Genomic DNA, 18,148 nt, shown 5'->3' on the forward strand with positions numbered 1-18,148 from the left:
TTTCTTTAGATATTAATTTTATCATCGTAAAATTAATCGCATCAATGTTTGATGCTAAGGTTTGATGTCATAACAAGTATCAACGTCAATGTCAAAGTCAGCTGAAGAAAACATTGGAAATCGGCTGTTGGAAGTTCTAAATCTGAAAATGTGTCAATAAACGGAAGAACTAAAATGTAAAAAAAATATGTACAATAGTTTACAAAGTAATAGCAAATTTTGAGCACCATAAGGAATGCTCGTAAACTTTGCGCACAAGTTATAATAACCTCAAAACACATGTACGGTAAACTTACTCTCTTTAGCAAAGTAGTTAGAATAAGTAGCGTGCGCTATTACAAGAAAGACACTAAGAAGCTGTTGGAATTTCTAGCCGGCATGCCGAAGCCTAATTCCAGTAGAATAGCAGAGGCGCAACGCCAGCGCCAGAACATTTCCAAGAAATCTGAAAAATATGGCCCCAGCACCGTTTACTTACAAGTATTAGGCTCTGGAGCTAGAGGAGCACCCAATACATTGTATCTATTTACTGATCAAAAGAGGTAAGTTTATTTTGCCACCAAATTCATAAGGCCTGCTGTATAACTGACAAGTTAGTTAGATTGCGGGTAAATCAGATGTTTAAAATTGTGCATAGGCACATACGTATAATTGCTAAACTGCACTACGGCACAATGTCTAAAGTCAGGTCAAGATAATATGTGCTTAACAAATATGTATAATTGGTACAAAATTTTATTGCTATATGGTTGCATCATAATATTATTATTATAAGGTTTTACTCTATTGAAGGTAATGATTGAAATAAGGTTCCAATTATGTGACATGTACAGTACTTTATTTTGATAAAAATGTATGTAAACTATATGTACCCATTAATCTGGATCACAATATTATAACTAAACAAATGTAGTAATATACTTTTACCTTAAAAATTTGTGTCAAATTATTTTCATCAATTCTATTACATGTTTTCAATTTAAATTAGCTTCAATGGAAATATTAACTATTAACTTACAGGTACTTGTTTAATTGCGGGGAAGGTACTCAGAGACTAGCGCATGAACACAAAGTCAAATTGTCAAGACTTGATCACATCTTCATCACCAACAAGACATGGAGGAACATTGGTGGTCTACCAGGACTTTCTCTGACACTTCAAGATGTTGGTGTACCAAATATTACATTGCATGGACCAGAAGGATTAGTATGTTTCAGTTTAATCTTCCTTAGCCTATTGAGTTACACTGCAGTGCACTGATCTCCTCTCATTGAAGAGAAGAATTTAGACTGCTTTAACATCATTATCATATAATGTCATATAGTGCTCTCCAAAGCATTGTGGTGAAGAATGCCATTTTCCCAACTCGAATACGTATTAAGAATGGTTTGACTGGAAAACCCAGTACCTAGCAGATAGAGTCTAGAATCCATCATCTTGTGATTCAAATTCTTAAACACAAAGCTTTTCCATTTCTACTGCCAAAGAGTCCCAAGTCTGACATTATAATCATATATTGGTAGTCAATCAATGACAATAAGTAAAAATGGAAAAAATTAAAAAAATGTTAATTAAGACTGACAAATTGTACAATAAATAAGTTTTCCATTAGTACGCACACAATGGCAATCACATATTTTAGGTTCCTATGCAAGCTGTTTTTACTTATTGCATGGTTGCCGTAAGATTATTATTTTAAAGAAAAGCTTGCACTGCTAACTACATTTCTTTTACTATAAAACTTTGCACATAGTATTTTAATAACTATAAAATTTTTCTTATATCTATTTTTTTCATTAGTTGACACAATTGTAATGTGATAGAATTGAGGGCTTAATAGGGCTCTTGGGGCCCTGGTTAATTGAGTTTATATTAAATTTTCATCATCATTGAACCATTTTTTGTAGGATGAATTATATAACGCAACCAGAAGATTTGTGATAATGAAGGACATGAATGTTGTTATGGCAAAGTGCAGCAAATCGGAGGATTTTGAGGATAATGTTATGACTGTCAAATATGTACTCATGTAAGTAACAGTTTAAGGTGTACAACCTACAGCTTTATGTTTTAAATATATGTACACTCTTCCAAGAGGCAGTGGAACACCATTGCACCTGCTGTTCTTGCATCAATGTAGGCAATCACTGTAAGATTAGAGGCCTAGGCTTAGGCTAGTTACCACACTACCAACAAAGGTGTGCCGCCATGCGATTAAGTGTGTAGCGTAGAAACCGATTAGGGGTATAGGTTTAATTTAACTACCATAGGCCCTAACTGATTAGCCCATGAACGTCTTAGACTGCATCATCACTTACCCCCAGGTGATTTGGCAGTCAAGAGCTATTATAAATAAATATACTATGATACAAACATCGCTATCTAGCCCTAAAGTAAGCGTAGCTCACGTTATCGGTACTAAGATGACTGCTGAATATTTTTATGAATAGTATACTTCAATAATTATAATATACAGATTAAACATTTTCCAGTTGTGGGAATCAAACCCACAGCCTCTGATTTAGGAAGCAGGGTCGAATAACAACAAAATAAATTATTTAACATTTTCTAACGTAAACAACGTTGGAAAATGTTAAATAATATCTTAGTTAAGTTTTCAGCAACTAGTATTGGTTATAAACTATAAATAGTGTCATAGATAAAATGTTTCTGGAATATAAAGCTCTACCTAATTGCATCTCTACTAAAACAAAGTACAAATAAATTCGGTTCTGTGGTAAAAGTACATCTTATGTATAAATAAGGAGACATAATTGTGCCAACAAACATTTTTTCCAGTGTCACTAATAAAAATTCAGCATATCATCTTAGATTAATTCATTGCAATTTTCAAATGAATTGAAAGCAAATCCACAGATCTTGTGTGCTTAAGGGGTGCTCTTTTGAAGCTTTGCACCAATGAGTATTAGTGACTTACACTATTTTATTTGTTCAATGTCCCTATACATATGCAATAATATAATAAGTATATGACAGTTCTTATTTTTTTGGTTTTTTTTAATGGTTTTCTAGAGGTCCTCAAGACAACATCCTCCCAACTGAAGTTAAGTCGGCAGCAAAGAAGCCAAAGCTTGACAACAACCTAGTTGAGTTTGAGGAGTTCATACACGATGACACAGATTATTATAAGTCAGATGCTGCCCATACACCAGAAAAACACAGAAATGTTAAGCCTAAAGTGAAACTTCATACTGATAAGGGTAAGTTAATTAATGTATATCTAGCCCATATTGAGAGCCAGTGATTTTATGAGTTGCTGGTGTGTTATGGCGCCTGAGGAGTTCTGTAGTTCTATATATGATACGCAGTACATACACTTATCAATTGCTTGTAGCTACAGAACCTAAAAAAGCTTAATAGCTACAAGCAGTTCTGTATTTCTACATACGATACACAGTACATACACTTATCAATTGCTTGCAGCTACAGAACCTAAAGAAGCTGAATAGCTACAAGAAGTTCTGTAGTTCTACATATGATACTACGTACACTTCACTTATCAATTGCTTGTGGCTACAGAACCAAAAAAAAGGTCAATAGCTACAAGGTTTGTGACTTCGGGAAAGTGTTTGACTTTGGGATGGAAAAGTGGCACTGTGGAGTTACTAGAATAAGAGTGAGGCAACATGTGTTTATTGTTATAGCGACGTTTACACGTGATTCGAATTTATTGACCGCCCCTTATAACTCATCCAACCAAAATATATTGAATAAAAAAAATTGTGTATGTTATTTTGTTTAAGTATACTTTACATCAGATACTTTATTTCGCTTTCAGATTATTTAAAGAAAAAGACTGAAAGAGTTTTGGAAGAACTTCATAAACAAAGTTATTCTACTGTTGCATACATCTGTATTTTAAAGGTTAGTGTAAATGTAATTTAAAATTGCATTTTGCTACTGTCAATATTCTAATCAGTAAAAGATAAAGGAATTTTCTTACAAACTTGATTTTACAGAAGCATCTTACACTAGAATCCATTGAATTTTGAACCAAGTTTTTATTTTTTTTTCATAGTCAATCACTGAAAAATCTCTTGACTAAAAAATCTCCTAACTCTATCAATTGGGAGTTACTATTGTCTATGAAAAAAATAAATGTTTTTTTGGTTTTGGCATGTAGGTACTCATTTTGATGTTGAAAACGCTAGAAATTAGTACACGGTACAATTTTGTTATGCAAATATTACTTTGTTTTTTTTTTACTTGACATAATCCTCGTGTTTGTATTTCGTGTAATTGTCAACAGAAACGTCTGGGTACTCTAGACCTGGAGAAATGCGTGGAGTTTGGTGTGAAGCCAGGTCCCTTGCTGGGACAGCTAAAGAGTGGCCATGACGTATTGTTGCCAGATGGAAGGATCGTGCTATCCAAGGACGTCAAGACCCCTGATGATCCAGGACCTGTGTTTATTGGTAAGGTTAACCTTAATATCGAATATTGTGTTTCAGCATAGGCTCTAGACAAAAAAATATCCCCTATTGTATATACTGTCTTGGGATACAATTTACTCGTTGACACATGTCAAAACCTATTTGTTTTCTTTTTAGTTTTCCTAATCCTAAGGTTGCCTGGCAAAGATCGCTACTTAGCGATAAGGCCGCCTTTTGTATGCTGCTTCATTCTTCATGTGTTTGTTCTTTTTTTTGTCTCGTTTTTTTGAGTGGTGTACAAATAAAGAGTATAAATAAATAAATAAATAAAGCACGGTAACAGAGAAATGTACGCCGCGTAAACGGTTAAAGTTTCGATACAACCATGTATACAAAGTTTTTCGCCTTTAAAAGTTTTAAAACATAGTTCGCGACAGCATATGTCTAAGGTTGACTTATACGCGGACGAAGTCGCGAGGAATCGCTGGTGGGTTAAAATGATAAACACGTGATACTTAGTTCTCATTTACTACCATTAAGCCCGCTTACATTGGAGAATGACTTTCTGCTTCAATACTGGAGGATTCTTCTTAAACCAGGGCGCGTTTGGAAACCTCGTAACTTTAGTTTTGAGTTAACAAATTAATTTATCACCATCACTTAACATTAGTGGTAACATGTCATATGTATAAACGCTTCAGAAGTGCCTGTGATGTACAAAACATTTTTGAATTTGAATTTGCCTTTAGTGTACAATTGTAGAACTTGTCACAGGCACTAATGAACCGTTCATACATATGACAGTACATAAATTACAGCCTTCCTCGATAAATGGGCAATCCAACACTGTAATAATTTTGCAAATCGGACCAGTAGTTCCTGATATAATCGCGTTGAAGTAAACAAACAAACAAACTATTGAGCTTCATATCTCAAGACGTTGGGTGTTTGTTTACATCAACGCGTTTCCAAATTTTTAAATTTGGAACCTAAATGGGCACAGAGGCATTAATAAGTGGTTTGCAGTTCTCGAAGTACCAGAACTCGCGTACTTGAACGAGGCTGAATTTTCCGCGCATTTCGACAACGGCAGCAATCCACCCGAGAACATTCCAACAATCATCGTCCACTACACGCCTCCACATATCCTCAAGCATCCCACGTAAGTTGGGGTTTATTACTATTTAAGTAAGAACGATTTTTAAATTTCAAGTTATCTTTGTCTATGGAACTAATTTGACGTTTCGACGGCTATCTGACCCTGCTTTCTGAGTCTATGGCCGTCGGTTCGATTCCCACAACTAGGATATGTTTGTGTGATGAATATGAATGTTTTTCAGTGTCTGGGTGTTTATCTGTATATTATAAGTATTTATGCATATTATTCATAAAAATATTCATCAGTCATCTTAGTACCCATAACACAAGCTACGCTTACTTTGGGGCTAGATGGCTGCATTGTCATAGTATATTTATTTATTTATTGTTTATTTAGGTCAGACGTAAAGAGTATACAAACTTCTTGCAGGTATCGAGCCTTCATGGCGAAGTTCGGCACAACGACACGGCATCTCATATTAAACTCGCAAAACTCTTGCCTCGGCTCTGAAGCGGTGCACCGAACCCAACACAAACTGCACCTGTTGGACGCGGACATGTTCCCGTTGCTGCGCGATGTGAGCGTACCCGCGCTATGGAACCCGAGTCCCACCCTGCCGCATACCGATAGCCCGGTACGATTAAAGGGGTTGGAAGAACTGAAGAATAAGGTGCGTACCTGCGTCTGCGCAGAATACGGAAATTTATGCGGGTGATGTGCTTCCGCGCGAATTCGTCAGCTTACTCAGTAAACCTTTAACCACTGCGTCGCATCTTCCGTCTGCCCTATTACTGGTGTTCTTGGATCTTGAAGGTCATTGCGTGATGTAAAATACACTTTAACCTTACTTTAGAATGAAGCAATCAAATACAAATTAAAGGCTCTTCACATCTGACTGTTAGTTCCAGGATTAGGCCGTACAAATAAACAATTAGAAACACACTCTTTAGCTTTATTATTTGTGTGAATTCTGAATGCAGTTTACTACTGATCTTGCAATGCACTGAACTGCTATTAATAAAAGCTTGCAAGATTTTCTTACTGTAAGATGAAAGTGTTTTTGTGTTGTCAGTCGTAGAAATATTTTTAAACATCATTGCGTAAAAATTAAAAAAAATTTAGGAAAACGGATTGTTAATATTATCTTAACAAATACTGTATAGTGTTTAAGTATCGGCTGCTAAACATGGTGCTTTTCCAAAAGAAATCATAGCTCGATTTTGTTGCTTTGCTTGATCGGTAGCGAGAATAATTTTGCTTGGCTTGGTTTGTGTGCTTGGGTGTGGCAACATGTAACATGGTTTATAGATTGCTGTGGCACAGTTCCAGAATCTGATTAGTATGGAGGGCTCCTGTGGTGGGGATGCGGGCATTGGTGATACGGACTCGCTTGCAAAGATTGAGCTGATCTCCGCACGGACTCTCACTATGTTCCATTTGAGGCCAAAGAAGGAAATCGATAGGTTAGTTTACACTTGTTTAAAGCCTCTTTAATGATAATAAATAATAAATAAATATACTATGACAATACACACATCGCTATCCAGCCCCAAAGTAAACGTAGCTTGTGATATGGGTACTTAGTTGACTGAAAATTATTTTAATGAATAATATAAATAAATATTTAAACACCCTGACACTGAAAAACATTAATCATACACTAACATTTTCCAGTTGTGGAAATCGAACCCACGGCTTTTGACTCAGAAAGCAGGGTCGCTGCCCACTGCGCCAGTCGGCCGTCTTTGTATTATTCAACACTAGTTATTGCTGCTGTCAACCTTAATCTTAATAAAGGAGTAAAATAATAAATATATACAAGCTATCACCATTAACTACTTGACTCTTTCACTGACTCACTACTGACGACTAACGTGTATAAACATAATTTATCAACAAATGTTTTTGTAAATGCTTTAATTCCCGGGATTGTCCTAGGTGTCGTCTCCACGCCTAACGCTTTGGCATATTTCGCCAAAATCAACTGTTGCTCTAGAGCCGAACATATAGTTAAGAAACAAATAGGCACAAACCCTACTTATGTTCTAATCTACGAGTAGGGCTAGCATGCACGCCACGAGAGTTATTCATAGAGTTAGAGTTATCCATTATCTCGTCAATCTCTATAGAATAAACACGAGTAACGGGTAGAGATAACTATCTCGTGGCCTACAGTTCCCCTATCACGGCCGTAGAATACTTTTTATTCCGTAAAAGCTCCATTAGTTTTTACCCTAAAAAACCGGACTCAGTTTAATTTCATCAGCGTCATCATTAAAAATCCATGATCTCCTTAAGCAGGGCTGGCACAGGCAGAAGATAAATATTACATCCCCCGATTATATCCCCTTACAGGGGATAATAATTACACATATTTTACTAAGATATTATTTGCACTTGTTTGCCAGTGTTCTGATAGTTGATAAAGCTGTGGGAGCAGATACCATTTTATGCCCTGCTGGCAGGGGATGTAATTATCGTGTCCACCGGCTCAAGCATTCCTTCATACAAGCCTGGTTATTATTAAACATATATTACTTGGATATTATTTCCACTTGTACGCCACTGCTCTGAGAGTTGATAAAGCTGTGGGAGAAGAAAAATTTGATCCTTTCCCCGGAGAGATTGTCTCTGCTGAATGCTTTAGGTCGTAGTCTACCATACTGGCCAAATGAGGGTTGGCAGAGTAGGCACTAGTTTCGCTTAGTAACATCTATTATTAGTTGTCCTTTTTATAATTTTTGTTAGTGTGGCCGCGATTGCTAGAGAGTCGCAGACTCAAATCTTGTCGGTTCCGAAAATTTGTATATCCATTTTAAATTTATAAAATTGATAATTCCTCCAAGTGTAGGTAAAAACACTAATAAAAATTACAAAAAAGCAATGTGTCATCTCTTGTTTCAAACGTGTCTCATTGTAATATGGAACCTTTGAAAAAGTTGATCGAAACTGCAACGTTTCCCACTAGATGACGCTACAGTCGCTATAAGACTGGTGTGAAAGGCATATACTAATTTCGGCATCGACGGTAGGAGAGCCGTAGCTTAATTGGAGAAAGCGCCTCAGGCCGCGATAGCCAGAGAGTCACAGGTTCAATTCCTATCGGTTCCGATAATTTTTATATGCATTTTAAATTTATAAAATTAGTTGTGCTTTTTAATATGGATACTTCTTCTTTTACTTAAATAGATCAATGGAGCCGAAGCTACACATCCAAGACTATATACAGGAAACAATGGACGCAGACGGTTTTGTCCCGAGCTTAGACCAATTTCGTCATCTCGTAGACCGTATGCGTTACGCGAAAACCGAGTTACAGAAGGAGTATCCAAAAGTGGTGTTTTTAGGGACCGGGTCCTGTATACCCAGCAAGACTAGGAATACGAGCGCTATTGTGTTGCATATCGAGTAAGTAAATTCATCTATTTGTTTTATCTTGTATCTAGCCGCAGAAGAGTGGACTGTAACAAAATTAACATTAAGGATTACATCTTCTATATATATAAAGGAGAAAGTGTGTGGGTATGTTCCGTATAGGCTCCGAAACGACTGGAACGATTTCAATGAACCTTTCAGGGAATCTCCGGATTGACCTGGCGAGTAATCCTGTAAAGTTTGGTGACGATCGGAGCACTCCTATTTTTGAACTGTCAAATACAGCTTTTATTTACTATGATGATATTCTATTGTTGGGTGTACATGGGTGTAGATAATGATCTTCACCCGCTCGAGAAGAGAATAGAAGAGAATGGATACGGAGAGAAATAAATGATTTTTATGACAGCTCGTCCGAAGAAACACTACCGACAAATTTAAATATTTCTGCTGCCTTGCAACAATGCTGCGTTCCGGTCTGAAAGGCTTGGTTGTAATTACAGCTTAAAACCTACGCCTCAGGTTGATGGTCATAAAGCGGCACTTTAAACGTGTTGCACGCTTCTACTTTTTAAGTGTTTATCTCTCATTAATTCTTATTTTCCAGTGAACAACGCTCAATCCTACTGGACTGTGGTGAAGGGACTTTCGGACAACTGGTCCGCTTTTACGGGCCCAAGCGTGTTAACAGCTTTTTAAGAACGCTGAAAGCGATCTACATATCGCATCTTCACGCGGACCACCACATTGGTAAGTTTAAACATTTTATTTAAAATGATTTTTCGGATGTTAGGGAGCTTTTCCGAAAGGTACTACTTCTCCGGAATTATGTCATACGGATGCTCAGAGAGGGGATTGTAACACCCTTTTGAACCTAACTGTTATTCCACCATTAAAAACCTTCCTAAGATGGTTGACTTTAGACAGGAAGTCGGTCGCATAAATTATGCCAAAACCAAAACAATAAGTCACTATAAAAAAGACACTATATGCCGCCGACCCCATATAATAGGGCAAGTAGAAGAAATTTTGAATTTTCGGTCAGTTTGAAAAAGCAAATTCCACGGGAGCCGTACATTTCTACGGGATAAAAATTGCCTATATGCCAGACCACAGATTTTAGAACATACAGAACCGTAATCCAACCATTATTACATGCAGTGCATTGTGTCTAAAAACAGTGAAAACGCGCACATCTCACTTCATACCCTCAAAATTCTGCTATTTCACAACTTTTCCAATTTTCCCCATTTTATAGGAAGCTTTTAGAACATTAGAGGTGAAATAATTCCTAACCGCCTGTTTGAGAAACACTACCAAAGTGGAGTGGTTTTCGATGCTTCTATATTAATCGTGTCCAAGGTTTCTGTATTATCTTCTGTATGCCAGACTATAATCTATCTCTATAACAAATTTTGTCCAGTTCTGTTAAGCTGCTCTGGTGTGATTAATTAAAAAACATCCATCCAGCACAACACAACTCCCCCATTTACAAATACTCATACTGACCAGCGTTATAAATGATACTAGGTCTTATTGGAGTCCTCCAAGCTCGACGGCAAGCCTTCGAAGAAATAGATTTTAAGAGGCCAATCAAACCGTTGTATCTTCTGGCTCCTGGGCAGATTGTCACGTGGCTATCCATATACGATCACCAGTTCGAGCCAATCCGGGACGACTTCTCCCTTATACCTAATCAGAATTTGGTAAGTACACTTATTTTCGAATTGGGCTACCTGATATTAGGTTATTCTGCCACAAAAATTCTCAGTACAACCCTGGAGTTAGGAAATAGGCGTCGTCCACCACTGTTGTTAAGCCAGCTCTATCGGTTATTCTCATTTAAATGTTATCATAATTTTCTTTTTAGTTTTATAATTTTCTTTCTAGTATCAAACCTGCATTGGCAGCGTTGTGGGTTTATGCCGTAAATCCCTCTATGAGAGAAGGGGCCAAAGCCTATATCCAATTCATCATCGTGATTACCTGTGATAGTCCACCCATTGCCGCTAATCACAACGCTGGTCATTCGTGTTGATGATTACAATAGATGGTAGTAGTACCATAGAGGAAGCTGTTGACATTTCTCTATTATACCTTAGTCGCATCGTACCCCACGGGTAGAGGCGGGGTGTTGACAGCTGTATTCTATGCTGGGTTCACCACACAGCATATTATATCTAATTACAATTCTAATTTGACGGCCGGTTGGCGCAGTAGGCAGCGACTCTGCATTCTGAGTCCAAGGCCGTGGGTTCGATTCCCACAACTGGACAATGTTTGTGTGATGAACATGAATGTTTTTCAGTGGGTGGGTGCTTATCTATATGTTATAACTATTTATGTATATTATTCATAAAATTACCCATAATACAAGCTACGCTTACTTTGAGACTAGATGGCGATGTGTGTCGTAGTATATTCATATTATCTATCATTTATTCTTTTTAATTTTTTTTTTAATTCTCAACAATGCTTAAAAATAAAATAAAAAACACTATTAAAAATTTATAAAAAAAAAATCCACCCTCCGCTTGCGGCTCTTGAATGCCCAAGCAACCGGCGGTCAGGGCTCCAGAGTGAGAAACCTCCTCACAATACAAAAATAAGACTTACTTATATTTATGATTATTATAAAAATGAGAATGAGAGATGTGACTGTAGATGGAACTTTGAATTTTATAGCTGGCATCAAATTCTGAGACGACAAACATGGAACTGACTTCAGCAGTGCTGGCCAGTTTAGGCGTGCAAGGGTTACGCACGTGCCTCGTGGCGCACTGCCCTAACGCCTTCGGAGTTTCTATAGATGTCGATCAGTATTACAAGGTCACTTATTCAGGCGACACTATACCTTGTGAAGAGCTGGTTAAGATTGGTAAGTGCATAATTCTAAATCAATCTATAGTGTACCAGAAACCGATGGACGTTAGGTAATCTAGCTGCTGGAATGGCAACCCCACTAGGTCGACAGACGACATCAAAAGAGAAGCTGGGAGGCGCTTGAATCAATTTGCCCAAGACTAGACTTTGAAACTCTCTAGAAAAGACCAACTGTGGAAGTCTATCGGTTGATTTGGTGATGATAAGGATAGCTTCGGGTACTCCAGGGATTCCGAACGGGATGTTTTTAATCAGACTCCGCTTATTGCCACAGTTGTCTACAACTTCAGTCGTTAGCCAGTTGTTATTTTACATTATAACTGACTATGTACTTAATTGAGGCATATCATGAAAATTTAGTCCAAAACGACTCAAAAAGCGAAAGGGTTGACTTTAATTTCTATAATTATGTAACATCACATGATATTGATCAATTTAATGATGATCAACTGTTAGGAATCCGTTCCATTTTATTTTGTTTCGTCCAGACATCGAACATTTTCTCAACAATATCAACGTTTCTTCAAGCTAAGATGTATAAAGCTCGAGGTAAGGATCTTAAGAAACATTTAAAACGAGACAAACTTTAACTGGTCAACATAAATATGTCGCTTTTTAACACTGAGTTCTGACTGAAAGATCTCCTTAGGATACAGATTAGGTAATCAAAACTTTTCTTATCCTTTCAATATCAAATGAATGGTTGCTCTTCCAAAACTGAGAACAAATTCCAGGTAAAAACTCAACCCTTTTAATCCACGAAGCGACTATGGAGGATGAGTTGGCTGATGAGGCACGAATCAAAATGCACTCGACAACCTCGCAAGCAATAGAGATAGGTCGACAGATGGAAGCTAGATATACTGTACTGACGCACTTCAGCCAAAGATACGCGAGGTTGCCGCGCCTTAACTCCCATATACTGAACGACAATACCAGCGTCGGGATTGCCTTCGACAATATGCAGGTTTGTGTTTAATAATATTAGCCTGGCTTTCAATCAATAGCGTCCATTTCTTAATTAAAAGCCTCAGAAAACTGGAGCTCGTAACTATCAAGCTGAATTGGTGATCGCACTAGTAGTATTAGCAGAAAAGAAGCTGCTACCGTTCGCCGCTATAATCAAGTAGACCCATAGATGGCACTTTAGATGCGTACATTAAATGGGAAATTCGTACACGGTAGTCAGATGAATGCGTACGCGATAACCATATTCGTAAACTTAAAACTATAGCTAAGAGGGTTCAACGCATCCTGGTCTGAGAAAAAGCCCACAACAAACGTAGCTGGGGGTTCTTTTTGTTATCACCATCTCACTTTGTCATTTCAAATTATTTAATCGCCTCGTACGACACCCGTGGAAAAATGAGGGGCGGTGACAACTGTATTCTGATCTCTATTCCTAAACAATACTCCGCCACCACAGAGCACTGGCTGTGCAAGTGTGTAATTTTTTTTAAATAAACCTGAGTAGATATTATACCATAAATAATATCATGCTTCATGTTATAGCCCTTAGGAACCGATCTACGCAATGCCCTTTGTATATAGCTTTCTGTGTTTGTGCTAGAATTTACCAAGTTCAATATTTTATTAGTGCTGCATTATTAAAAAATAAACAAACTTTAACCAAAGACTTTATCTTGGTTGTCGTCATTACAACCCATTCCACGTTGGCCAACCACGGATTGATAGACTTCACATGCCATTGAGAACGTTATGGAAAACTCTCAGGCATGCAGGTTTCCTTATGATGTTTTCCTTCACCGTGAACGCAAGTTATTTTGATTGATTAAATAAAAAAAGTGCACATAACTGGGGATCGGATTCTGTCCTTCCGCTATGACGGATTGACTTAATTATAATGAAGAATACTTTGTGTAGTTTCAATATGCCTATTTCAGATAACAATGGGCGATCTAGACCTTCTGCCACATATGTACGCGCCGCTGCAACTGATGTTCGCTGAACATTGTGTAGAATTGGAACTAAAAGCGCAAAACAGGGCGCGGCAAAAGAAACTGACTACCTCCCCTAGCATGCCAACTTCCGGTAGCATACGAAACTTTTCCACACTAACCGCAGACAATAACGTGACCACAGACAATGAATCCACTGATTTAAACAACATCACAGATTGTGCAACAGATAAAACTAATAACGTTGCAAAGAAAAATGACAGAACTTTAACAGATAAAATTATTGAAACAGATTCAAATGAAAATCACAGAGAAAACATATTAACAGATAATAATTGCGTTAGTTAGTGAAATTGTTGCTTTGTTTTGCTGTATCGTTTGTCTAGTTAAGTTTGTTTTTCAATGTAATATTGACATTTTTTTGTCAGTTAGAAGCTTTAATTTAAATTGATTTTTGGTATTATATCTTTTTTTTATTCCGGTCTTACAAGCCATTTAAAAATAAAAGTTAATTTGCTATTTTGATACAAAAATACTATATTTTTGCAACCTTGCTACGGAGTTGACCCCAAAGATGGTCAAGTTCTACATGGCCCGATAATGTAACCTACATTAAAAGCTTCTTTTTAAAGAAAAACTTATAAATAATACAACATGTTCCTAACAAAGTATACTAAAAAAATACAAAAACGTACTAAAAATTCTGTCAAGATTACAGTGTAAAGCAAAGATTTACCGTAACTAGAAAGTATGATATCATTTTATGTTTCATTAAGTAGCTTTGTTGTTGCTCATATAAAATTACATTTAAATGTAAAAGTTATGTTTGAAAATGTATAAAAGTAACTTTCATATGAGTTTTAGTTATTTTATTTCATCACTACCGGTCCACCAGAGAACACGTATGCAGGCCGCACTATACCGCGCTGGCCAGGTGTGGATACATTATTAGCTTAGTATAATTATCATACTACAGTTATGCGAATAAAGATTTTAGTCTTTGAACTGTTGTTTTTTATGTACCCATCATTTCGCTGTGTAGCGATAAGGCCGCCAAATTGTATACGCAGTTTTGCGTTGATGTTTGAATTTTTTTTTTGTCTGTAATTTTATGTTTGGTGTGCAATAAAAGTGTATCCATTCATTCATTAATTCATTAACTTGACATTCAAGACTTTGAATACGATAACGATACATGACAATTCATTAAAGTTGTAGTTTTTTGGATTCCATTACCAGTGGCGTGCACTAGGTTTCTTACCAGGGTATGCATAGAGCAGTTAAATTGCATAAAACGACTAAAATTCTCCTCCTATAAGAGTTAGGAGTTATAGAGTTAGTTAGTTTTAGGGTAGGCAGTGCTTTTGTGAATGTATGAAGAGCCTTTCCAGCTTCCATTTTCCCCACTACCTATAATATGAGTACTTCAAATCAAGAGTGAATAGGCATCTTCTAGGCAAGCGCGCTCCACCTTGCGCTTTGACAGCTAGTTGGCGCAGTGGGCAGCGACCCTGCTTTCTGCATCTAAGGCCGTGGGTTCGAATCCCACAACTGGAAAAATGTTTATCTGTATATTGTAAGTATTTATGTGTATTATTCATAAAAATATTCATCACCCATAACACAAGCTACGCTTACTTTGGGGCTAGATGGCGATGTGTTTATTGTCGTAGTATATTTATTTACCATAGGCTGCATTATCACTTAACATAAGGTGTGATTGCAGTCAAGCGCTCGTCTATAAACATTAAAAAAATTAAAAATAGTCAAGTTTTGTAGTAAGATACGAGTAATTCTTTTTCCGAAAGTTCACTGAGATGTAACGTTATAATCAATGTCTCACTTCTGGACTCAAACTTCTTCCGATTAAAAAAATGAATTGTTTGGCATAAGCAAGTTTTATCACAATTCTACTTAGTTAGCAGTGACAAGACCGGGACCGTCGTATTAACGGCCAACCCAATTTTATAACTCCAGGCTAGTTTATAGTAAATGATAGTACCTTTACTATTATTCTTATCATACGTCTAACTGCATGTCACAGATATTCAGTTTTAGATATAGATCCTACTAAGTTATCCTAATATTTTATTGTATTAAAAACTCGCATCATTTATTTTGTTTAATAAACTTTATTTTTTATTCAATCAAATTAACTCCATACCACTTTTATTATCCCTTTTATATGTGTACTTCTTAATAATTATAGCAGTATCATGGAGAAAGCGGTCGCCCTGTTGCCACAATGCGGAGTCAGCGCCCGGACCACTTATCGCTTTCGGATATCGAGACAGTAACTCTTCTCGTTAGTTTCAATTATTTTGTACTAATTTAGGTATACTCAAGTATACAACGTGTAACGGAATTACGAAATACCATTGAAGTGTTCATAAGTTTTTTCATACGGAATCTCTCTGTAAAAAATATTAAATCAAAAGAAGCATAAGTATTTATTTTTCCAAAAAAACGAATTCAAAATATTCTATTATTTACTTATGAAGAAATGAACAGAAAAAGACCGACACGCGCATAGTACCTACGTTACGCGACGCGTACCTAAAAAAGTGACAGGAGTCATCTGATTTTCTTCATTAAAAACTATGGCAGTGGTTTACTCAAAAACTATTAGGTTTTGGGTTCCACAGATCAGTCTCGGAGACTACATAATGTACCTCAAACGACTGAAGTATTATTTCGGTTTTCATTTACACGTTGTATAGTGACCTTACTTTAAGCTCAGTAAATAGCAATATGGTTCGATTTTCGGATGCAAACTTGCCGATAACCACCTGAGGGGTTGCTACGGCGTCACCGGGGGAGTAGGGCGAGCGCGAAAGCTCTCCATGAGAAGAGCCCTAGGGCTGGACGACATCGGGGCGAGAGTGGGAGACATCCACCCGAGGGTGCCTCCTGCGAGGGCTCGGACCTCGGCTCGGTTCGACGTTAATCTAAGTGTTGGTGGACTTTTGGACTAATTTAGTCCGAACGCCCGCGTTACCGTGGTAAGGATCCACGTCCGGATGACGTCAGAAATCGGGGCTAGCAATATGGAAGCTACGAACAAACGTTCGAAACTAGCGTAGGGGCCTCGTCGGTGTGTGCATCGTCGGTGCGAGTGTGCTTATTAGGTCGTTTGTTCGTAATTTGGAAAAGGGAAAGGAGTATCCTTTAATGTATTTGCTATGCTTAAAGTTGGGGTGGCTGTGGTGTGGTGGGTAGTCCGTAGTACCGTAGTAATAGGTAATACTTCTAATAAATACAGAAACTGAGATCAATGACAATCGCGATAAAATCACGATTAACTTTATAATTAGTAGATATGATTAAAATAAGTAAAATTAACTAATCTAATGAATACTATATGTAGTAATGCCAATGTCACGGAACTATAGCTAAGCGCACCCGGATTAACTAGACGGTAATTTTATACAATTTATCATTAGGACCCCAACGTCCATCGGTTCTCAGAGGCATATGTGCACCGTCCATTGCCACTTCAGCTTCGCAACTCGCTTAGCTATAACGGTAACTCTTTTTCTTCTACGGATCTCCTTATTTCTGATTTGATTGATTTCTGATACAATTATCTACTGAATGGAAGTTAACTAAATACTAAGATTAGATATACTGACGGTCTAAGTAACTAAACTAAAACTGTAGGTCTAAGACACGAAAGAAGTAATGCAGATCGGAGGTCTGGGTGCCGAAGCAAATCTTGTTCACCCACCAAAAAGACGTCTCGTAGTCCATCTAGTAAGTACTTGTCTACTACATTGTAGACTGGGGACAGCAGGCCAGATATTTTATCCTTACCAAAAGTTAATCCTTTTACATATGAATTAACGTTCATCTGTGCGAAACGAAATAAATATTTTGTTTTTATTTTGACGTTATTGTGGAGACAACAGGTCAGAATACAGTGGTCACTACTTCTCCTCCTAAGCGATCACCAACCCCCCTACTCAGCGTGGTGATTATTGCTACAACCTCCCATTGGGTGAGGCATAAAGTCAAGCAGTAGACTGTTAAACTAAGTAAGTATACCTAAATGCTCACTTGTCAAAATCTACTAAGAGCGTTGCTGGCTTTTAAGGACGTTTTTTTGACAACCCCCAATTTGTAGTTTTCAGGCAAAGAGTAGATGAACGATTGAAACACAATTTTAAATGCATTAGTTTCAGTTACATAAAGAAGATATTTTCAGTTAACTAATAAAGATATTTAAATATAGACACGAGTCCGAAAATCAACGTTTCCAGTTAGAACTTTATTAGAGCAACTATTTAAAATAAAGCTATTTAATTAGTTGAAGGTATTGAGATAGGTATGATTGAATTTGTAAGTGTTGATGGGGTTAAGAGTTATAAAAAGCCTACCCATAAGTATTTATAACTCGTATCTGAGATTTTCTTCATTTTATATCATCTGCATACCCTATGCATACCCTCTATGCACGCCTGCGCATACACACTTTTCC

The 18,148-nt window shown here is 37.1% G+C and overlaps 1 protein-coding gene across 3 annotated transcripts; it reads left to right on the forward strand.

The window, feature by feature from the left end:
- The first annotated feature begins 90 nt into the window (after positions 1 to 90).
- LOC120629275 (ribonuclease Z, mitochondrial) lies at positions 91 to 14,676 on the forward strand. 3 transcript variants are annotated; one of them, XM_039898168.1, is made up of 16 exons: positions 91 to 281; positions 374 to 542; positions 1,021 to 1,207; positions 1,909 to 2,030; positions 3,035 to 3,222; positions 3,801 to 3,886; positions 4,272 to 4,437; positions 5,422 to 5,557; positions 5,924 to 6,164; positions 6,803 to 6,957; positions 8,684 to 8,902; positions 9,477 to 9,619; positions 10,400 to 10,575; positions 11,555 to 11,747; positions 12,487 to 12,719; positions 13,657 to 14,676. In XM_039898168.1, exons 2-16 carry the CDS (start codon positions 379 to 381, stop codon positions 14,017 to 14,019), a joined length of 2,772 nt encoding a protein of 923 aa, XP_039754102.1. In that variant the 5' UTR covers positions 91 to 281; positions 374 to 378; the 3' UTR covers positions 14,020 to 14,676. The 3 variants fall into 3 exon arrangements, with proteins under 3 accessions (XP_039754102.1, XP_039754100.1, XP_039754101.1); XM_039898166.1 differs by having other exon boundaries at positions 91 to 542; XM_039898167.1 differs by having other exon boundaries at positions 91 to 542; positions 6,818 to 6,957.
- Positions 14,677 to 18,148: the final 3,472 nt, after the last annotated feature.

Source organism: Pararge aegeria, chromosome 14 (genome assembly GCF_905163445.1).
Source record: "Pararge aegeria chromosome 14, ilParAegt1.1, whole genome shotgun sequence".
In the NCBI taxonomy this organism is placed as follows: domain Eukaryota; kingdom Metazoa; phylum Arthropoda; class Insecta; order Lepidoptera; family Nymphalidae; genus Pararge; species Pararge aegeria.